The sequence below is a fragment of the Plectropomus leopardus genome, chromosome 22 (genome assembly GCF_026936395.1).
Source record: "Plectropomus leopardus strain MGB_pleo_1.0 chromosome 22, ASM2693639v1, whole genome shotgun sequence".
Lineage (NCBI taxonomy): Eukaryota > Metazoa > Chordata > Actinopteri > Perciformes > Serranidae > Plectropomus > Plectropomus leopardus.
In genome coordinates, this window is record NC_142197.1 from 4368285 (window position 1) to 4391865 (window position 23581).

Here is a 23581-nt window from a genome sequence, read left to right on the forward strand (position 1 = left end):
AAAGAAAAAAAGGGGGATGGTGAGAAGCATAAAGTATATATTTTTAACAATTATTTTTTAAATTTGATTTAAGTAATTTATGATCTAATATAATTTATTTTATTTTTTACACATTTATTTATTTTACAGATACACAGAACGACAACACAGCTGACGTCACTGGTTAACGCGCTGACGTAGGACGCTGAGCTGTCATGGCAACGGCGGGCAGCTTGTTGTTCCTGTAACCGAAGCTGAGGAGCAGCTGCCGGTTAGTATGCTGTGCTTAAGCAGTTAACTAGTTTTGTAAAATTAACCAGCTAGTTAACAAAGTTAAAGTCAGCGAAATGACAAAGGGGTGACTTCTCGCGGTGTTTTGTCGGCGGCGCGAGCGCCATGACCGTCCGCTTCAAGGTAAGCAACAGGTGTTAGCATCGTTAGCAAAACAAACCGATGCTAACTTTAGCTACCTGGTTTTCTAATTGAAGTATTCATGAAGTATTTTTTTACTGCATGTACCGACATATTCAGTTGTAGTGAACCTGTCGTGAAGCCGATGTGACGGCTGAACAGTGCACGAGACTGCAGAGTCAGTATAAATGTGATTTAATCTGATGTAATGAGCTAATCCAGCTAATCAGGCTCAGATTAACATTTACCTGACTGCACACCTGCAGCAGGGACACTCAGCGTGCTTTTGTTTGGGGGACACTTTTGTAAAATGACCAGGGGTCAGCCACAGCAGGCCCATACATGTTTCTAGGATTTTAGGACATTTTGAGGGTTTAAATTCATTTTTAGGTGTTTAGGACAATTCAAGGATATTAGGACAATTTTAGGATTTTAGGACCTGTTTAGGATTTTAGGACACTAAGGGTTAAGATAGAATTTCTCTCTCAGGGTGTGGTGGATCCTCCACTTGCACTTTTAATACATAAGCTCTATTTTGATGCTGTTTCCTCTCAAGAAATTAGTAGATTTAGAAAATGATTAAAAATAAATTGAAGAAGTTGAAAATTGCCAGAAAACTATATTTATAATGATCACAATTGTATATTATTATATCATATATCATAAAATTGTGTGGTAGACTTGTTATTTACTGTTTTTCAAGTCATTTGCATTTTTTAATTTCCCTTTTCTTTCCTTTTTTTCTTTTTTGTTTTAGCTAAATTTCTTGTAGTTTGTCTACAATTTGCACAAATTTAAGATAAGATAATCCTTTATTAGTCCCGTTTGCAATTATATATATATAATTTGTTGCTATTTTTTGGTCATTTTTATTTAAGTTGGTCATTAGCTACTTGTTTCTAAAAAAAAAAAAAGAAGCTAATTGACTCAGGTTTCAAGGGTCAAAGTATAGTATAGTATTATCAGCTAAAGTAAAGTAAAAATATGTATCTTGCAGCAAAGTGTTTTGGATTAGTATTACTGCTGCATTAATGCATATGTGTCATTTTCCTGCTGTAGATATTTAAGGTCGTGATTTAACCTCCTTTATATCCTGTTGGATAGTTTAATCTACGTCATATTCTGTAACATCATCATATATTTGTAGCGTGGCTGTCCTGTGCATCCTTTTTTTAAACTGTTATCCAACATTCACTCTGGCATATTTGGTATCCTTGCATGCGTTTTGATCACTCCTTGACTTTAACAGAATTTTTGTTTGAACAATAATTTGCAGCAGAGTTGGATTTGTAAAGAGCAAAAAACACAATAATCTCTGCGTGTTTGTTTCAGTGTCAGAGTGAATACCAGAAGAGCTACAAGGCTTCCCGGTCTAGAAGTGTGTCTCCTCAGCGCTGCGCCCCACTGGCCGGCCTGCGCTCCGATCAGATGGGTAAGACCTCTGATACAAGCTTTTTAAACAAACTTTAGCCTGAAGAGGAAGAAGAAAATGTGAATTCGACTATTTTATCATCTTATAATGGTCACATTGACCTGTCCCCCACTATCCAATAACCCCATAATAGGAGTTTAAGTTAAGTTCTCGCTCTGACATCAAGTACCAATAAAAACTTAAAGTCTGAAATAATCTTTGAACACTTCAGTACATAACATCCAACAAATTTGATTATTATTATTCTGAAAGTGTAAAATCAAAGCATGTTTCTTTGACATTACTTCCTCTCAGGGATCAGCAGAGAACCACGTCTGCAGCGGCGGAGGAAGCTCAAAGCCGGTGGCCTTGCTCGGTCCTGCAGCTCTCTGCTCTGTCCTCCAGATCCAAAGCCAGAGCTCGCTGCTGAGCCGACTCCTCGTGCACACAGAACAGCACCTCCTGCTGGTAGGAAGCCTCCTTAACAAACTCAGGAGAATCTCCTCAGACAGACGTTAGAGTAACAACGCAAACATAGTTGTAAAGTTTGAGTGAAGCACAATAAAGTGCTGCTGTAAAGCATGAGGGCCACTTTTGCAAAAATCAGGAGATTTTCCGACATATCTGTGATTTAAGGACATTTCTAAGATTTGGAGACGTTTCTCAGATTTGAGGATGTATCAAGGATTTAAAGACATCTCTGGGAGTTAAGGATTTATCGAGGATTTTTGGAAAACTCTAGGATTTTAGGACATTTCTGGGACTTTAGGCTGTTTCTAGCATTTGATGTAATTTCTAGGATTTTTAGGATGTTAGAGGCTTTGTTAAGGGTGTGGGGGATCCTCCACTTGCACCTTTTTGATAAACAAGCTCTATTTTGATGCTGTTTTATGCACTCTGGTGCCTTATGTGTACTAAAAGTACAAAAATAATTCTCAGTGTGAATCACTTTATTTTTTTGTGAATTAAAAAATGTTGGGGGGGCAGATTTGGCCTGCGGGCCATAGGTTGAGTATCACTGCTGAAGTAATGATAACCTATTAACAAGCTTACAGTTAAAGCTACTGACGTCAGTATGTTAAGATCATGTGTAATGATAGTGTGTAAACATGAATAAATTATTTGGAAATGGAAAAAAAAGTTGCTTAACATCCTTTGAGAAACTAACAAAGTGTTCATAAAATGTTCTCGCTCCTCATAACCAGCCTCAAGGAGTCGCTCAGCCCACAAAAAGGAGCCTACCCTGGAGCCAAATCCCCCTACACCTCCTGGAGCCCAGGCTGACTCTGGACCTGCTGCAGACCCTGGACCTCCTGCAGGACCACGACCTGCTGCAGAACCTGAACCATCAGTAGAACCAAAAGCTGCTGGGAAATCTGGTATAAAATTTTTTTTACATAGTTGCGTTTTCATCATCTTCTTACGTCTTAATTCTGTTTTCAGTGATTTTAGACCCCCGACTCTGAGTGGTTACGTGTCTTTCTGTCTCCTCAGCGAAGCCCCTCCCCACAAAGTCTGACAGCCAACCGCAGCTGAGCCGACCTTTGACAGCAGCACCTGACGGACAGCAGCCCTCGGCCAACGAGGTGAGCCAAAATGAAGCCACATACTTGAGTCACCACCTCCACTACAGCTGTGTTTCTCTGTTTACTTTGCCTTAAATAAAAAACATAAATTAACAACATCGCTTTCATTCCACGTCACAGGTGCAGCACGCTCCGCAGTGGAGGGCGGGGCTTAGGGCGGGAGGTCAGAGGTCAGGAAATCAGAGGTCAGAGTACAACAGACAGTTCAGCTGGAAGAAACCTGCAGCTGCTGCTTCACCCATACTGACTGCAGGACAGGTACAATACCATCTAATATACTACTGCTACTACTAAGAGTACATGTTTCACCCATACTGACCACTACAGCTGAAATTTAACAACACCGTGCTCTTTTCATTCTCAAAGACAGCTTAAATAAAAAAACAATAAAAAGACAAAATAAAAAATAATTTGGCAATAATTAAAACAAAGAAAATAAAGAAAAAAACATCATCTATACTGAAACAACCTTGCATGGCCCCCAAATTCTGTATCCCCCAACCATCTATCCAAACCTATATATCCCCCCAAAGAGAGAATTACTGTGTGTATTGCCACTGTTAAGTACTGTGATTCAAAATTACAGTTTATTGTGAAATAAGCAGCTGGGACACTAAATCCTTCTGTAGTACTGCATGATGTTGCAGCAGTAGTACTGTGTGTCCTCTAGGTGGAGGTAGACTGTTTTACTGCTGGTTTAACTTTACTGAAGTTTAACGTCCCCCATTACTTTACTGGTGATGATATAACTGGATCCACTGTATCCTGTGAATGACTGAATTTAAGAGTGGTTTAAAGAGTCGTTCATTCACTTTATCCACCTTTGATTTTTGTGATCTGAATTTGGCCAACAAGACTTTTATGTACAAGCACTTTAACTTGGTGTTTTGGAGCAAAAGAAAAGAAAAACTCAAGTATTTATTAGAAAGTTACAGTGAAAAGTAAATAAAATGTATCATGTACAGTGTTCAGTGTCCACAATATTGACTGAAGAATGTGCATTTCTTCACAGTATGAGTGACTGCTGACCTTTGACCTTCCCTGCAGGTGCTCCGCTCCAGCAGCCGGTCTGTGCCGCCCTTTAAGAAACATCCTGTTCCCATGGAAACAGAGTATCGGCGCAGCTTCCAGGGTCTGGCCCCGCCCACGGAGCCCCGCCTCCGGAAACACCTGGAACATCAGCAGAGAGTCCCACTGTTTCACCTACAGACGGTACACACACACACACACACACACACACACACACACACACACACACACTCACTCACACACACTTATTTCTCTCTGCCTCAGTAGTAATAATCTTACTAACATGATGCCTTTTCTTGTCCCACTTTGTATTTATGGCTCTTTTCTTTATAATTTGTTAAATGTATGTATATTATAAGGTTTTATTTATATCATGGCCACTAAAAAATCTAAATTCTGATTGGTTGGCAAGTGTGCATGAACTTTTAGTGACCTGACACCTACTCATGTGTCAGTATTAAACTGCACGTAAGAACGCCAACGCTGAGGCTCATTTATAGGTGAAAATACATTTACTGCTTTCATGCTTGTTCAAGTACAAGCAACACTTTTGTTTTGAGTTAGTGAACACTCGTACTCTTCTAAAATATTTCATTTACCTGACAGGTGCAGTATTTGTAAAGCTTCAACAAATAATTGATTAAATGATCATTGATCGTAAGAATTTAATCTGCAGTCATTGTGGTGATTGTTTAATCATTTTAGTCATTTTTCTAAACTAAATTTGCAAATTTGCTGTTTTTCTTTGTCATATATGATGTAAATAAAATAGCTTAATATTTTTGGACTTTACAACATAAGCTAATTTAAGACAATATCACGACCTCTGAGGAATTCTGAATGTCCTTTTTTACTTTAAAAAAAAGAAGAAGATATAATTAGAGATTAATAGATGATGAAAATGGTAAATTGAAGCTCTAGTTTTCTTTCTGTTCCTTTTTTAGTGTGTTTTTAAAATACAGTATCACTTGTCGTAATAATGAGGTAATAAATTTTGCTCAGATTTCATTTTTTCGGTCTGGACACAGAAATCTGAGTCGATCTATAAGTCTTGTAATGTGAACGAAGCCTTCGTGACAGCACAGTGCTTCTGTTGTCATTTAACCTTTCACAATAAAAGTCTGTTTTTTCTTTTACAGACCAACAAAAAGAGAAGGGAGGAGTCAGAAAAGAAGTCCAACCCTAAAAATAATGTCCCCGCCAACCACAGCAATGACACCGTGCCTCCTTCTCCTCAGGTGACGAGAGGACACAGGTGTGTTTCTGTGTGTGTGTGTGTGTGTGTGTGTGTGTGTGTGTGTGTGTGTGTTACAGTGTATTGTGAATGCATTATGTTTATAAATGTCTGTCTGTCTGACAGGATGTTGACAGAGTATGAGACCAGCTTTCGTTCTCCCCTCAACAGGATCGTGGAGGAAGACGGAGCCACGGACGGCGTCGGCTGTCAGGTCAGGGTTCAGCGTCATCGAGCACGCGTCGTAATGAGGGTCACTTCCTGTCTTTATTACGTTTATCAAGCTGCAGCCCAGAGGAAGGTCAGGTGAGCTTAGTTTAGTGTAAAAACTGGACGCATAGAGAGACTGTTAGCCTCTAATAAACCTTTAAACAACTTCAAAACATGTTAGCCTGCAAGCTACCAGAGATGGAAGTTCAGGGTTTGTAAGGTCATGAAAAACCTGAAAAAACAAAACTTAGCAACGCATTAAATTTAATCAAAAAATCACCAAAATTTTTTTGAAGTAAAAAATTTCACCAAAAATGTTTCCTCACTAAACTTTGCTAAATATTTTTGAAGAAAAAAAAAACCCCAATTTTTTTCTTTAAAAATTGTAATAAATAAATAAATAAATAAATAAATAAATAAATAAATAAATAAATAAAGGTTTTCAAAGGAAACCAACAAACAAAACAAACACATCAAAATGTTAAAATAAAAAATAAAAATCAACATTTTTTTGTCTCTAAAAATTGCTAAAATAAATAAAAATCATTTTTTTAAAGAAGAAAAATCAGGGTTTGGAAGGCATGTTTTCTTTTAAAGAAAAAAAATCTAAATTTTCTTTACTTTTTTCTAATTTCTAATTTTTCTTAATTCTTCTTTTATTGCCAAAAAAAACCCAAAATGGCCATTTTCTTTAAAGAAAAAAAATCTGTTTGGAAGGCGTAAAAAGCAGTAAAAAAGTGCTTAAAACTTATTTGCAATGCCTCTTCCTTTTTGCATCATCCCCTCTGATAAATAACGAACAGTTCCTTAACAATATTTGAATATTCAGTTCAAAATCCTAAATTCAGTGTCTTTTTAAAAGAATATATATTTTAAAAAGCTATTCTGCAACACCATAAAGAACCGGTAAAGAGTATCGATGGTTGTTTCTGAGAATCTGTGGTCTTTAAATTTTGCCTCATCGTCATGCAAATTCATTGGTAAAAATGCGTTTGAATGCTGAAGGACACATATCCAATCACTGGCATTTGAAGCTTTTTACTATCATCACTTTCACTGAAGGACTGTCCACTTTAGATTTATGTGAAAGTCTGCAGGACTTTGCCCACCTGCGTATTAAAAGATGACGGCGAGAGGACGGTTGATGTGACTGATCACTGTTTCCCTTATCAGAGTCATTGATGTGGTTGTCGGGGGATTTGCGCAACGCACGGCTGCTAACTAAAGTGTGTTTGTGTGATGGAAAACCAGAGTGTTGAGTGTCAGCAGTGAAACCACAGAGCTTCATTTCAGGGAAACAACTCACTGTTAGTCACACACACACACACACACACACACACACTCAGGTAGGTTCCCCCTTGTCTTGTGGAAAGTCTCGTTTGGGGAGGGGCGCAGCTCAAACACTTTTTCAATTTCTGTATAAAATCTGCAGAAGGTTGCTGAAAACATCAAACAACGTAAAGTACGTTCCTTGAAGCTGAGCAGGGAAAACAGTTTCTGCATCTTCTACGTTTACATTTTTAGTTTTTTATGCTCAGTGGCCAAAAGTATGTGGACACCCCTGTTAAACTGCGAGGATGTAGTTCAGAAAGGTGTCTGTTATTTACTCGACCCTCATTTAAAGGGTGTTGTGATTTACCGGTGACAGTTTGTAACTGTATTACTCTAATGAAATGCTCTTAAAAATTAAATATCAATTTAAGCTGGGGTAGGTAGAAATCTGGAAGAAATACACCCTCCTCCTGCAGCTCTCCCCTCTCTGTCCTTCCCGCATTCACACGGTGACCCGTCTTTCCCATTTACTGATTCACTTGATCTTATTTAATTGTTGAATTGTGTGCGGCTCATTCACTCACTCCTCACCCCGCTCTCTCTCATCACAGCATCTGTGATCAAAGGAAGCACGACGGCCGTGATGTTTAACACACGAGCGTCCGCCCCCAGCATGACATAAAGCGTATGTTTTCTGAAGCACTTTGTAAACAGTAACAAAGGCAGAACTTGTCAATCACAATCATTTACTGATCTCGTCCTCTGCTCAGACGAGGAGGAGCTCATTGTTTTCTCAGTTTGTGGACATTTACAGCCGTTCTTCTTCTTTATACTAGCTGCTATGCTAACAGCTGCTTTTTAAATCTCCCACTGTGGGTCGCACACATAAACATGTGTCACATAAATATTTTATGTTTTACGCAGCCTTTGTTACGGGGCCGAGACCACTCTGTCGCCCCTCTCCGGGATCGGATGTTGTATACAGAGCGGCGAGACGGTATGAGGATGTGATATTCCCACTTTGAAAAGGCAGTGCGGATTTTGTTTATCAGACCACAAATGAGACAAGAATGATCTTCTAGCTCCCCCACGGTCCCTCTGCCTCGCCTGCCGCTGCTGTCGACTGCCTCCCGAGCTGGCAGCAGCGTGGCAGAGGGGTTTTGGTTGGCAGCTGTAGCAGCTCAAATTCAGCGGCAGCGCTGACTCTAATCTGTGTAACGGCAGCAACAGAAAGTTTATGGACCCCAGGATATCGCGTTGTTCTGCTTTCATAGGTTTCATTCGATTTTTATATCGCTGTTGTTTGGGATATTAATGCATCCGAAACTCAGAATCTGTTTAATGAAACCAAATTAATTTAAGATGTGTGCATTGACTTTGGCCAGTTTTGTATAAATGTGTGTTTCTTCTTTCAGAAACCAAAACTACACTCATTCATAGAGAAACCAGTTCACAACAGTTTCCACACAAACCGAACATTATAGTCTTCATTTAGGGAATACAGCACGGCTGTTTTACTAAACCACAGCAGTTCATCTCCACACGTGCGCCTCGTAAACCGGCAGCTGAATTTAGGGTTTTCTGACTTCCAGCTGGTTTTTCATGTGCACACACAACATGAGTGTATACTGATGAAACAAAGAGAGTTTAAACGAATAATCTTTGCTAAATAATTACTGAATCAATGAATGTGTGGGCGATGTATAACCGTCTGGTTAACTTCCCACCGTCTCTGCGGTGAGTCTGGCCTGTGAAGAGTTTCAGTGTGTGGAGGGAAGCTGACGTTTGTTCAGAGGAAACAAGCAAACAGCCTCTGTCGTTCAGTCAGCGTGGAGATGTGCAGCGTCAGGCTTACGGTTCGTCTCGGGGTTGAGGTTTAGGTGAGAGACGCACTGAGCTTAGCTTTGAAAATAAGGCTGGGGGTTGTCCAGGGTTTGGACCGAGGTCAGGGTCAGGTTACTGTTAATTTACCAGAATTCACAAAATCCAGCTCAAACGACCGGATCACAGCTGAGTGCCGTTTAATGGCTTTATCTTTTGCTGACCCACTTTTCAAAATCATGCTTTAAAAAAACCAATATCAATCGTAATCAGAAATATCAAATATTCATTAGTTTTCAGAATTTTAACCCTTTAAATGCCAGGTTTTTGTCATAATGGCACTATGTTTTTTTCAATGGAAAAAACAAAATATTTTCAGTGTACTACAGGCAAACTAAATAAAAGCTCATTTTTTCTTTTTCAAAAGAGAAAAATCGCCATTTTTTTCAAATTAAAATAAAAAAAAATAGCTAAAACTTATTCTTTTAAAATTGTCAAAAAAATGTAAGAAAATCTGCAATGAAAATGAACCGACAAGTTGTATCAGTGGTCATTTTAGAGAATGTGTGTCTTGAAAATTTGCCTAAAATTCGTGGAAATTTATTGGTAAAAATGTGCATGAACCCTGATTTGTGGATCAGCAAACATACTTCTGTGTGTGTGTTGTAATCCAAATTTCTCTTTGGTTTGTTGAGGTAGACAGTCCAGCCTCCCATGCATGTTAGTTAGGGATTAAAGAAATTATTAATACACTTAAAAAATCCTGCAAGTACTTAAACTGTTAAATGTGAATTCCTTTACTCAGGTTCCAGAAAAGTAGTGCTATGAGGTTGGATGTTATCGTGATTGTGAAAAATGCAGTTTGTTGACCTTTAATTTCAGTTGTGTTGTCGCCTTCCCAACTCGTCTTAAATAGAGCGAGATGAAGCGAAAGAGTGGGCGAAACAGAAAGCGAGTGACATTAAACCTGGTTACAGACTGAAGACGAACTGCTCCTAAAATCTCCTTCACAACTCAAGTTCAGACATCAGCAGCATCAAGTCAACTCTCTGTTTTAATAATCAATTAATTTAATAATCATTTCAATTTCATTTTTTAAACATAGTTTTTAAAAAAGAAATCATCTGCGAGTTTTGAATCCACAATTCCTCTACGAAGTCGTCGACTATCACCTCCCAGAAATCCCTCATACGTGGCGGCTCCCACGTATAAGCGGCTTGCCTACTGCTGGAATAACGCGCCTTTGATTGGAAATAATGGCGGCCTGTGTGGTGGCTGCAATAGGAATAAAGCTGCTGATGTTTTTAACATCCATCGCCATGCTTCTTTGAGTGAAGTCACTTAATGGGAACGACGTTTCGAAAGTATCGCCTAAGCTTTGCACAAGTCTGTCATGGAAACCGGTCTTTTGTCTCACGTTTCAATATATATTTGGATGCTTAATCTCTGGAGGTATTTTGTGATAAAGGGTGTAAAAGTCTCACTGCGAGCTCTCGTCCAGGCGCAGGAGTTGAGGCAGCAGGCCTTGTCGTACCGCCGTCGAGCCTGGGGAGCGAATTTCTCCAGAGACCACCTGAGCCAGCTGCTGTCCGAACACAACACGCTGTGGGAGCCGACAGACACCACAGACTCCGCCACCGACCCCCCCTCCCCCCGCCTGACCTCTGACCTCTGTCGCGACCCAGACGGCTGCAGCGCGTCGCCTGTGGAGGCCCTGGACCTGCACAGGTGAGAGACCTAAAGAGAGATTGCATCGTTTGGAAACTTTTTTGAGCTGATTTTTAACCGGCTGTCTTTGTGGTTTTGTTTTCAGCCGTTCCAGTAACTCCAGTAAGAGGTCCTCTGTTAATGGAGACAAAAACACACAAATAAAATCACCTCAAAGTCCTGCTGCTGAGAGACACACGGCATGTGGAGATGAGGAAGAAGAAGATACAGACGAGTGAGTGTTTCCTCACATTCTGCTGTTTTTGACATAACGTGAACCAAATAGTAAAAACTGGCTGCAGCTTCATATTAAAAGCTAAGATATGAAAATGATGTTGAGCTTCTCATTTAACAAACGTTCTACCAGAAAACAAGTCAGCACGTTTCCAAAAATGTTCAACAAATCAAAAAAAAAAAGCAGCATGTGTTAAATCTAAACTCACACTGATGTGGAGTTTTTCTTCAAAACATCAAACTGTGTCTTCCTGCAAACAACAAAACCACACTGATTCTCAGGAACTCACTCTCTCTGTGTGTGTGTGTGTGTGTGTGTGTGTGTGTGTGTGTGCGCGTGTGTGTGTGCATGCGTGTGTGTGTGCATGCGTGTGTGCGTGCATGTAGGGAGGAGGGAAGATTACCAACTCCGAGGCTGAAGGTTCGACCGGTTCAGAGAACTCACCATGACCTCACCACACCTGCCACAGGTAAACGCACGCACGCACGCACGCACGCACGCACGCACGCACGCACGCACACACACACACACACACACACACACACACCTCACCAGACTGCGGAGTGTGACATCTCTGTTTGTCGTACAGGCGGAGCGATACTGGTGGGAAAAATGAAGAGTGGTGATGAATCTTCATTCAAACAGGTAAATACTACAGTATAACATATTATATGACAAATATTATAATATTTGTATATAACATAACATAATATAATACATGTTGGTTAGCCTTTTAGCAGAAGTCTCAAAGTCTGTGTGTTTTTTAAATGTGTTTTCGGTAAAATGGCTTAAATAAGGTCTGCGGTTTACATAGGCTTCAGATATTTGGACTTTTTGTTCTGAAACATAAAATACATATGGCACAAACCGGCGGAGAATGAGAGCAGCCCGGACAGTATATTTCCTCCTTGTTCACTGATAATCTAAATAAGTCGCTAAAAGTTTCTCCTGTTGCGTTTTTTTTAAAACAACGCCGCTGAGAGGCTCCGAAAAGCCGCTAAATAGCGATGAAGTCGGCACGTTAGTCGTCCTTTCCTCTAGTCACCGTGGGACCGTAGATCGTCTTGTTCGTTTGTTTTTTGCGTGGAAATTTTGTTTTATTGCATAACATCCGTGTGTCCCTAACACTACAGTGAAAACACAGATTTACGGAAAATCTCGTCAATGGAGAGTTAAAAAAAAGAAAAAGACACAATGGAGGAAACCCTGCTGATGACTGATGACGTGTTGTGGACTCATCTAGCAGCATTATTATATAATTTTTTATTGCAATGCACTGTATCGCCTATCGTATCATTTCGTATCGTGATACTGAGATGTTTTTGTATACAGATGAGCGGGTCAGCCGTTTCCATGGCAGCAGGTGCAGAGACACCAGTCAACATTCCGCTCAAACCGAAGGAGGCGTGGTCAGAAAATAATCCCGCCCACCACCCCCGCTCCTCTGCCGGCTCCTCTCCCGAACCCAAACCAGCCTCCAGTCCGTCCTCTAAACCAGTCAGGTTGAAGCGTCCGTCCCCTGTAGCTCCGCCCCTGCTGGTCTCGCCACCACAGCATTGTATCCAAGGCACTCTGAGAAACGCCGACTTCCAACACAACGGTGAGCAGCAGTTAACGTTATCAATTAATCCCCCCCATGATATTCTTGATTAATTAATTCTCTGATATCAGAAAATAGTGAAAAATGTTTAAGAAAACAACAAATGTTTGACATTTTTGCTTTGAAAAAATTAATTTTTCAAAAACATTGCCAACAATTCTTTAAACTTTCTGCTAATTCTTTGTATTATTTATCTTTATTGTTTTCTTTCTCATAAATCGAACTAATAAACACTTCCATGTGAAACCTGTAAACCTTAACTTATATGATATAAATTAATTTAGAAATGAATTAAATTCTGGAGTTTGTGCTTTGGCATGAAAACCAAATAAAACTTTACTCTCTTCTATATATATATATATGTATATATATATATATATATATATATACGTGTGTGTGTGTGTGTGTGTGTGTGTGTGTATATATAAATATATATACATGCATATATATATATATATATATATATATATAAATGCCACATGTAAATTAAATTCTCTAATGTGACAATACACACACACACACACACACACACACACACACACACACACACACATGCGCTCTGTGACTGTCAGCTGATTTTGTTTATCAATGATTGATAATCAGGTACCTGTGTGTCCTCAGGTGAGTTGGGTTTGAGGTTCAGGGAGCTGCGGTGTTCAGGAGGAGGCTGCGGCTCGGATGAAGGTGAACAGAAAAAAAAAAAATCTACCTGATAAAATCTGATCAAAATAAAAAAACATAATTTCGTTAATTAAAAATAAATATATCTTTCGTTGCCTAGACGACCGCCTGTCAGTGATGTCATGGCGTTCAGCGGCCTCCTGCTCCATGGCGTCCGCCGTGCTGGAGCGCGCTCAGAAGAGACGAGAGAACTTCTGGGGGAAGAGATGACCTCTGACCTCCTGACCCACAACTGCTGCTGTTGCTGCGGAAACCAGCGTCCTGCTTGCAGAGCTGAGTGTTTAGCCGATCAGTCACTGCTTTACAATAATTAGTGCGACACGTATTTTTATAGAGTAATTCAGGGATAACTTTTACACCGCAGGTTTATAATAGATATTTTTATACATTTAGTATTTATGTCTATTTAAAAATTATGTTTGATTAGTAATTCTGTTTCCTACTGTGTGATTTCTGAGAGCAGAGTCATAAAATGACATAAACAACAAGTCATTTTTGTTTTTACGTCATTACACACTGATAAAAAGCAGAAACACGTAATGTGGCGTTTCCAAACGTACAAATAATTAAAACCGGTTTCTTTAAATCTGTTAAAAAATGGGTTTGTTGGAGAAGCAGAAGTTGAACTTGAGCTCTTCGTCAGCTGCAGTTTGTTAGTTTCCCCCTGAAGAAGTTACATTTGACGAGTTTAGAGGAAAGTTCCCTCACAACTCGACGTACTTTCCTCTTAGTGCATCAAAGCAGTTTTTCTGGGTATTTTTCCACATACTGCGGCAGCTCCAGTTATTTTTAATACTGGAAAATGTTTCTAAATATCAAAAAAATGATTGGTTAAAATTTGGACACTGATATGAGTCTCAGTGCGTTGAAGACTAAAACTTCTAAATGCTCAAACAGAAAAATCTGCATACTGAGTCATTTATCAGATTTGCAATATATGTATATATATATATATATATATATATATATATATATATATATATATTCACAAAAAGCTATTGTATAGTAATGAAAAAGGAGCCAATAAGGAGTATCAGCGGTCGTTTCTGAAAATGCATTGTCTTTGCATTTCCTTCAAAGTCATGTAAAAATGTATAGTTTAAATGTATAAACCCTGATAATTAGTGAAAGAAAAAAGAGCGTGTAAATTTGCGGGATCAAGACAGTTTTATTGATAACATAAAAAAACAATAACTTATTTATTGAATATATTTTTATTATTAATCAGAATCAGCAAAAATAATTAAAGCTGAAAAATAAAAGTTGAGCCGTATAAAGTCCAGCACTTTCCTCTGTGACGTAGTGGAAGCATAAAGTAGCAGAAAATGTAAATACTCAAATTAATACCTGAAATTTGCACTGGACTTTGGTGCTTGAGTAAACGTTCTGCAGTTCCTCCATAGGACTAATTCGGTTTTCTATCTTTAACCATCGTTGGGAATTCACAACAAAATACCTGAAACTATTTTTACCCCGCACGTTTCTTTAAAATAAACGTTGTCAGAGGTCATAGTGGAAGAAGAACAAACATCGTCACCACTTTCTCCGGACAGAGAGGACGCATTACCCGGCAACGCGTTATTTAAACACTATACAAAGACACAATATATACAATACACACAGCGCCGACCAGGTCTGACCTGTAGATGAACCGGCTGACTGTGAATTCCCCTCCGAACGTTAAACAGGCCGGAACAAACAATGTAAAGCTGAGAGAGCGTGTGGGCTCTCTGATTTTATCATGAGGAAGTTTCATTATCAGAAATATGAAAACAGTGAGAAAAAAGTTATCCTTAATAATTCCTCAAATGGACCTGAATTATTTTATATATTAACGTTTAATGCGTTTAATAGAAAAACTGTGATTTTCTTTTGTTCAGTAGAAACTGGCATTAACTTTTTTTCATATTTTTTGCTTTACATAGTGTTAAAAAGGTCAGATAATGTCATTCCTCAGGTTTCATTATCTGATACCTTCAGTCTCAGTTTGAGTCTCTACCCACGAAACTACAAAAATAACTCATGGCTTCACAACTTACTTTTCACAAAGTACTTTTTTTTTAGATAGCGCACTTTACTCTGAGTGTGGAACAATATTTTCTTCAATAAATGAAATCAGTTCAAGTGAAAATTTACTTGCAGGTACGTCAAGTCAGGTCGATTTTATTTATTAAGCCCGTTATCACAAATCACAAATTGCTTGCTCGACATCCCTCTGTCCTTAAACGATAGACTGACGTGCGATAGGTGTCGTAAAAGTAATTAAATTACAGGTCATAGATATAAAATTAATAATTAATAAATGCAATAAACTGAGTACTAAATAAATAATTAGATGCAGGTTAAGTAGCCTCATAACACAGGACTCACTGCTGAGCTTAATAATGGTAACTAACAGATGTTAGGTCAGAAATTATAATAATACAGTGTTTAAATTTTATGTATATGTGTATATACATGTTTTATTTTACAGCTGGTGCAACAACCTGTAGATCTTCAACAGAAATATATCAAAGTTATGTTTGTTAAAATCAGCGGTGCAAGAAAACTTTCTGAATTGTTCTCAAACACCAAACATCCTCCGACGATGTTCAGCTGAATACAATCAGACGTCTATTAAAATCCTTTTTGGATTTATCTCAAACTTTCAGCTTTTATGCTCAGTCGCTGCTTTTCATAGCGTGTCATTTCCCTTTCATGGCTCACCGAATGTTCCACTTTAGATTGTTTCTTTCTCACTATGTACAATATGTTGCAATATGTCCTGACTAATGTCTCCTCTCGTGACGCACAAGTGGTGTAACACATGATCTGATGAGTTTATGGAACAAATACGAAAAATGGTGCAAAAGAAACAGCGGTTTAATGAGAGTTGTGCTGCTACAGACCGGAAACTAGTAAATATGAGCAATTCAAAATGAGATTTCTTTCAGAATGAGTGAGTTTATTCTGATGTTTGCGTTTACTTGGAGCACTTTAATTATTATTGAGCTCATTCTGGATCAAACACAGCACGTAAATACAATAGAAATATGTCTTTTTGTCAATTATGTAGGTCTAAAGAGTCAGCTGATGACAGTTGAAGGATATCTGCAGCTCCATTTTTAGCCGTGAAGTCTTTAATCCTGCTATCAGTCTCTGAAGGATTCACACGCCCACGCCCAACACAGTGATGAAATTACATGAGAAAAAGTCACTTGATCCTTTACTACACACCCGGAAAAAAACTGCCAGGAAAACCTGCTGTCTGACAGGAAAATGCTGATGCTCAAAAAGATTGGACACGGAAGAAACTGGGGGGAAAACCTGCGTTACTGCGCTGGCACCAATCAGCGAGCAGAGTGGGCGTTTCTATTATGTCACTGATGCCAGTATTCCTCAGCAGTACTGTTGTGGAGTCCCACAGGGATCTTTACTCGGTCCTTTTTTGTTCTCTTTTTGAAAGCTTCCTTCTTAGATATCATCTGCAGTATTTATCGGTGTTATGCAGATGATATGCTGCTGCAAATCCTGAGAAAGTCTGCTGTTACATAATATCATTATTTCCTTATTTCTTTATTTCCTTATTTCCACAGTAGGATTTGGCATCGTATGTTTCTGCGAAACATGGATACATTACAATTGTATTTTATTATATAGCAGATAGGTTAAACTTTGTTTAAAAAATGCTGCAGTTAACGTGGTTAGGTTTAGGAGCCCCTTCTCATTCCAGAGTCATCAAATACAACCGTTTTGTCAATGCTCTTAGCGTAAGATCCCAATCCGGATGGGTCCCACAATCCCGGACTTTGATGCAAGAGTCCGGTGAGGGTCAGTTTACACAGCAACACTTCTTGCATGAAACATGAAACTTGTATTGCAGTTTGGGCTGTCGTTCACACGACAGTAGCATTCTGTGGGCCTGAAAACGCAAACTTTTAAAACCAGGTTTCAGAGTGTAATTTTTGTAAAACGCCCTCTGTCACCATCTAAACTGGGAACGATGACTTCAAAGCTGCATCTCACACATGCGCATAACGTTTCAGTGAAAAACAGCCATGCACGAGGACAACAACATCAATGATGGCAGACTCCCGAGATGTGTTTGTGCTGCCGACTGTACTGAGTTCATTAACGCTGCCGGTTCTTGTGCGTCGCCATCGTCCTGTTTGTTTATACTCACCGCTCTGTAGAAAAACGCCTTGATGTGCATGCACATGGTGTTCTTTTATGGTGTCATTACAAAGTTACACTGACAACTACTGGCCTGGCGTGCATACTACAGCATTTTCGGTTGTTTTTGCAGATCCGTGTACACGGTGATCGTTCTTACAGTGTTATCATATGAATGCCAATTTCTTTTTAAAAAGACTAGCAATTGCCAGCTGACACAAAGAAGAACAGCGGCTGTAAATATCAGCAAATTGGAAAAAACAAAAAGATTTGGGAGCTCCTTCCCCTCCGAGCAGAGGATGAGATCAGCCACCATGTAACAGAGAAGGTAAGTTACTGTGATTCACGTTATGCCTTTGTTGTTTTTCATAAAGCGCTGCCGATGTGTATGTTATATGTCACTCTCGAAGCTGATATTGTTGTATCCTGCTATTCCAGCACTCTGTTTAACCCTTTGAAACCTAAGCAATTTGTCTTTTCTTTAAAAAAGAAGAAGGCAATGAGCAACTTAAGAAGAAAATTTCTGAAAAAAAAGTACAAGAAGATCACCTGAAAATGAGAATAAAAAAAACGCATGCACACACAAAATAACCTGCGAAAAAGTGCTTAAAAATGATAATTACCTTATAATATATTTTAATATATAATTACACACACAAAAAAAATCCAAATCTACAAATTTCTTAAAATTTACAGGCCATTTCTTGCAAAGCTGCTTATAAATAAACAAATGGATGAATAATGCGTGTTGTGTGTAAATGCACCACAAGGGGTGTGATCCAGGTTTCAAAGGGTTAAAATCACGCACTTGTGCAGCATGATGCCGCCGTCGTTTGTTTCTGTGTAAAAATGCAAAGGAGGCATAAAGAAAGGTCCTAGTGAGACCTTGTTCTGCGATCTCTGAGTAAACAGGTCTGTTTCATTATTGCATCATTAAAGAAAACATTATTACTAAATTGCTTCGTCTTTGTACGTCGCACTCATTTTCAGTGTCACGTAATAAAGTAATTTAAAGTGTGTTAAGTAATAACAGTTGCATAAAACAGTGAAATTAAACCTGCTATACAAACATTTAATTACATCAGCGGTTACTAGCTGGCTGGACGAGTGTGTTTATATGATGACTTCTGCTTGTAATCCACCAGGGAGTGTAATACACACACACACACACACACACACACACAAAGAAAGAGGAAATTATGTCACTGCAGAAGTACAATTAAAATTTTCTTCTTGAAAATCGATGACAAAACATTATTTAGAGTTTGTCGTCACACCTTGACTGACAGTTAATTTCCTCTTTGTGTAAGTGACAGTAAACGCTGATTGTACCAGCTCAGCACTGACCTGTGTGTGTGTTTGTGTCTGTGTGTGTGTGTGTGTGTGTGTGTGTGTGTGTCTGTGTCTGTGTCTGTGTCTGTGTGTGCTGGGGTTTTTTGGATGGTTACCTGTCCTATATTTCTGCAGAGGTGGGCGGAGGATTGATCTGTATAAAAGGACGGCGTGCAGAGACGTTTTCACAGCAGCATCGACTGACAGGTGAGGAACAAACACATTCAGCAGATCGATTCAACACTTTCATGTTTTTTAAAGAGTTTTATTTAAATTATTTTATAATCATTTATTATCTGTCTCTCTCTTGCAGTTGAAAACACTCTGACTCCTGAAAGGATTAAGATCACTCATCCACCTGAAAGATGAAACACGTCGCCGCCTCACTCGCCTCCTTCCTCCGTCCGGCCGCCGCCATGCTCGTCATCCTGGCGCTGCTTCTGATTGGTTGCGTCGAGCAGGCGGCAGCGCACCCTGTTGACCGGTCGCTCAGCCAGCCGCTACAAAACGAGGAGACGTACATAGCTGTCCAGGACGTATCCCAACATGTAAGTAGTCAGTTTATAAGAATTATTTTTGTCAGAATTAAGATATTTGTTTGACAATTTAACAAACAAAATACTTCTAAACAAGTAAAAGTCCTGCATTCAAAAGCTTAAATATGTTTAAGTACAAAAAAATTTAACTAAATTAAAAGTACTCGCTATGAAATTGAAAAAAGCTATGATATTATATTTCGTATTATTTAATTATTATTACTCATACATTTTGATTTTTTGGAAATATTTTTAATGATTTAGCGTTTAATCATTTTGTCAACTGTTAATTTTTAAAAATGTTTTTTGTATCATGAATTGATCAAATTTTATAAAGTAACCGAAGCCGTCAAATATTTGCTGCCTCTGAATTGTAGTAAAGGCATGAAGTTACATAAAATCAAAATAAGACCAAACTTGAACTTTTAATGTAAATTATGAAGTTTTGGCACTAATGTTACTCCATAGGTTTAAGGCTTCTTGTTGTCATTTTCATATATTTACTGTTGGGGACACTGTGGTCATGTCTTCAGCCTTTTCCACAAAATTTGGGGATTTTTAGCAACCTGTGGGAATTATTACATACAACAAACACATGGTGGATTTATTCAAGGCCAATTCCAATATTTTTGTATGCAATATTTAAATTTTTTACTACATTTATGTTTGTCAAAACATTATGATAAAACAAATTTGGTATTTCCCACCACAGTTTTATCACTCCTAGAGTTAAAGGGGGCTTTGAAATAGCATTGCAATAGATTTAAATAACTGAAATTATATAGGAATATTGTCAAACATTTTTAATAAATTAAAAGTGACAAATCCAAATAACTGAAATGTTTATTATTTTGTCGTGGTGTCAGTATTTGGGGGTTCATTTTATGTGGGACTGGCTAACGTGCTAATTGTTGTTTTTTGTTGTTGTTTGTTTTTCAGGCTCAGGGTCTGCAGACGGAGGACGACTCCAGCGTCAGACTGATGCCCCGAGTCAACACCGACCAGGTGAGAGCGATTTCACGATCTCGAAAATTAAATATAAAAGCAGTCGAACATTCGAGTGACGGTCGACCTCTGACCTCTCCGCCTCCTCCAGGACCACCTGAAGATCTGCTGCCTCCACGCCAACATCCTCGACTACTACCTGAACAACATCCTGCGTCACCGTAGCAACGCGCATCCCAAAATGCACCGGCTGATGACCGACCTGCACCGCGTCAGCGAGGACCTGCAGACTCAAGGATGTGTGAGTGTCCGAAAAAGTGTTTTACCTCAAGTGTGAAGCTGCCGCCATCAGCCAGTTAGCTTAGCTTAGCACAAAGACTGGAAACGAAGGGAAACAGCTAGCCTGGCTCCGTCCAAAGATCAGAAATATGCCTACACGAAGCACTGAATTTCTACATTAACACATTATATCTAATTTTTCTTATATGGATTTGGGGAAAATGCTGTTATTTGCATTATTGCTGAGAGATAGATTAGAAGATTAATTTATAATTTCTTTAAAAAACACAGGCAGAAGGCAATAAGCAGAAAAATGTTAACAAGAAATTAATAAAAATTACGTTTGAACTTGCCAAGAGAGCGAATAAGCATATTTTGAACTAATCCTTTAAGTTTTATTAGTTGGAAAATTAATTCAGATAGTGAATCAAAATCATACCATGCATTAAAATCTAATGTAAAAAAGGAAACATAATGTTTAACCCTTTGAAACCTGAGCAAACTGGCTCAATGTCTGTCAAAGATCCTGGGAGAAGACAGTGAATAACAGAAGAAGAAATTACCCCAAAATTAGTGAAAATTTTAAGAAAATCATCTTAAAATTAGTTTTTAAAAAAAGCGCCCAAAAAGGAGAAAAAAAATTGTAACATCTTTTTTCCTCTAAACATTTTATCCTAATTTATTAAAAAAAAAATCTAAATCTACTAACTTCTTGCAATTTTTGGAACATTTCTTACCTTATCTTTGTTCTCATGTTTTTGAAAGAAATCAAACTAATTTTCTCAGGGTGCAAAAGGTTTAAATAAATAATTATATAATTATTATTTTATTATAATTATATAATTTAATAAATAATTAAAAAAGAAATCAGCACAAGGAAAGTGATCCAGGTTTTATGGGGTTAAAAGTACGCTGCTGTGCTCCGTCTTGTTTTTTAAAGACGATTTTTAGACTAAAAAACAGACAATTAGTCATGAAGCAGCTGTTGTTTTTTACAGTGTGTGTGTGTGGTGGCAGTGTGGTTGATCTTTAGATCGATATCGACTTTCTGTGGTTTTGATCAGCGAAAGTGAACACACACACACACACACACACACACACACACACACACACACACACACACACACACACACACACAGAAAAGATTGGCGTGATAACAGCTGCTAACCTGCAGCTCCTCTTTCTCTCCGTCTCTCTGCAGAACGTGACTCACTATCATGACCATCATCACGCTGTGGAGTTTCGCAAGAAGCTCGACAAGGTGAGATTTTGCTCCTGAACGACACCTGAGCGAAAACACTTTGATGCCGTTTGGACACAAAGCCACGTGTGACTTTACTGCATTTTATTCTGAAGTCAAAATTTGTGATTGTGATTTTTGCATCATTACATGAATAATTAATGATAACTTTACGACACTTTATGAAACTAGTTTTCCATGTATATCCAGTGTTAAAGTGTCTTAAGTAAAGCAAATTGGCTTATTTTTTTCCCAAAAAATTGGAAAGAGGTCAGCGATTAATTTGACCAAGAAATGGCCCAAAAAATAAGAAGAAATCAGAACAAAAGTTACAAGAAAATTACCTGAAAAAAAGTTTAAAAAATAAAATAAAATAATACAAATCAAAACAAAAAACATCCCCAAGAAAATAATCTCAAGACAGTAGAGAAAAAAAATAATTAAAATTGTCTTTTTTTTACTTGCTGTGTAACATATTTTAAAATGTATGATTATAGTTTTCTGGATATTTCTAATAATTGTCAAATATTTTTCTGATTAACCATTTTGGTCATTTTTAATACCACAATTTCAGTTTGTTTAATGTTATAAATCTCAGACTTTCATTTTGGCACTGATCTTTTTCCATAAATTTTAACTCATGATTTTTATATTCTTTTAAAGTACGTTCGGTCAGTCAGAGTTTAAATGATTAGTCAATCGGATCAGTTGATCAACAGAAAATTAATTTATGCAACTAATTAATCTAAACTACAAATGCAGATTTTCTTTGTTTTATGTGCAATTAAAGCTTTTTTTCTTCCTTTTATAGACGAAACTAATTGATTGATTGAAAAATAATAATCAGCAGCTTAACTGACAGTTAAAACCGATAAACGCTGCAGCTCTAACAGCAACAGAGCCACTGAAAATCAGCAGAAACTGGTCGTGAAAAGAGCAGAAAAGTGTGTGTTTCTATTGTTTCTAATGTGGCTCTATTTGTTCCAGATGGGAGGCGAGCGAGGAATTAACAAAGCCGTGGGAGAGATCGACATCCTGTTCACTTACCTGCAGGACTTCTGCGTCCAGCCGAGAAACTCCACCGACGCCGCCGCAAACTGACGCGTCGACTGTTTCTACTGAACAAACAGCAGCTATTTATCATATTTATCACCTTCATTAGCAGCAACTTTTATACGTTTTATTTATTATTAATCTATTTAATTTGAGAGCGTATTTAACTTTTTTTTTAAATATATTTATATCGACTCAAGTATGACGGATTAGTTATTGATCTATTTATTGATCAGAATGTTTTAATGCCTGAGCTGAAAGGCGTTGATCACGTTGCCATGTTATGGCTGATTTTTATAAAGAAGTTACGGTATTTAAACGTTACACTCCGTGCAGACGAAACTGTGTTACAACATGTGCTTGAAAATAAATAAAGTTTGGTTTTGAGTAATGCTGGCTCATCCGTCTGCTGCTGTTGTTGTTGTTGCAGTGTGTGGAGTTAAAGGAACATTAATATTATTTCACTTGATTTATTTTTGAATAAGGGACTGTACTTTATTTATCTGAGGAGGGCTGTGATCCTCTCAGAGCTACAAATATTTTTCCTTGAGTTTCCCTGAGTGACTCGAGGAAAATGCACGAGCCTCACTGTACCGTAAATAACCATATTTTTAATATTTTCGCTCAAAATATAAGTATTGGAACCAATGGAGCGACCAAGCAGCACACAGGGAGTTATCACCAAAATTAATTTCTTAAAAAATGCAAATTTTCCTTACAAATCACTTCCTCACACATACTGAGTGCACTTCAGGGGAAATGATTAAAAGTTTACCCTTAGATATCAAAATTATGATTATTTTTACTGTTTTTATGCAGGGGTGCAGAATTTCTTGTTCTTTTTTACAGGGAGTGTTTCATACAGACA

General features: G+C 38.1%; 2 protein-coding genes across 4 annotated transcripts; both read left to right on the forward strand.

Moving 5' to 3' along the window:
• The first annotated feature begins 41 nt into the window (after positions 1–41).
• On the forward strand, positions 42–13664 carry saxo6 (stabilizer of axonemal microtubules 6). Of its 3 annotated transcripts, none has more exons than XM_088072939.1 (16): positions 42–393; positions 1723–1822; positions 2117–2269; positions 3007–3180; positions 3296–3387; positions 3508–3645; positions 4435–4599; positions 5556–5671; positions 5777–5864; positions 10455–10681; positions 10767–10895; positions 11282–11364; positions 11485–11540; positions 12228–12495; positions 13117–13179; positions 13277–13664. In XM_088072939.1, the coding sequence occupies exons 1-16, from the start codon at positions 376–378 to the stop codon at positions 13384–13386; spliced, it is 1980 nt and encodes a 659-aa protein (XP_087929065.1). In that variant the 5' UTR covers positions 42–375; the 3' UTR covers positions 13387–13664. The 3 variants fall into 3 exon arrangements, with proteins under 3 accessions (XP_087929065.1, XP_087929067.1, XP_087929066.1); XM_088072941.1 differs by having other exon boundaries at positions 42–250; XM_088072940.1 differs by having other exon boundaries at positions 48–393; positions 5822–5864.
• Positions 13665–13818: 154 nt separating this feature from the next.
• il22 (interleukin 22) lies at positions 13819–23109 on the forward strand. The gene is made up of 7 exons (XM_042511380.2): positions 13819–17656; positions 18796–18867; positions 18974–19208; positions 20136–20201; positions 20293–20442; positions 21622–21681; positions 22648–23109. The coding sequence occupies exons 3-7, from the start codon at positions 19026–19028 to the stop codon at positions 22759–22761; spliced, it is 573 nt and encodes a 190-aa protein (XP_042367314.2). The 5' UTR covers positions 13819–17656; positions 18796–18867; positions 18974–19025; the 3' UTR covers positions 22762–23109.
• The last annotated feature ends 472 nt before the right edge of the window (positions 23110–23581 follow it).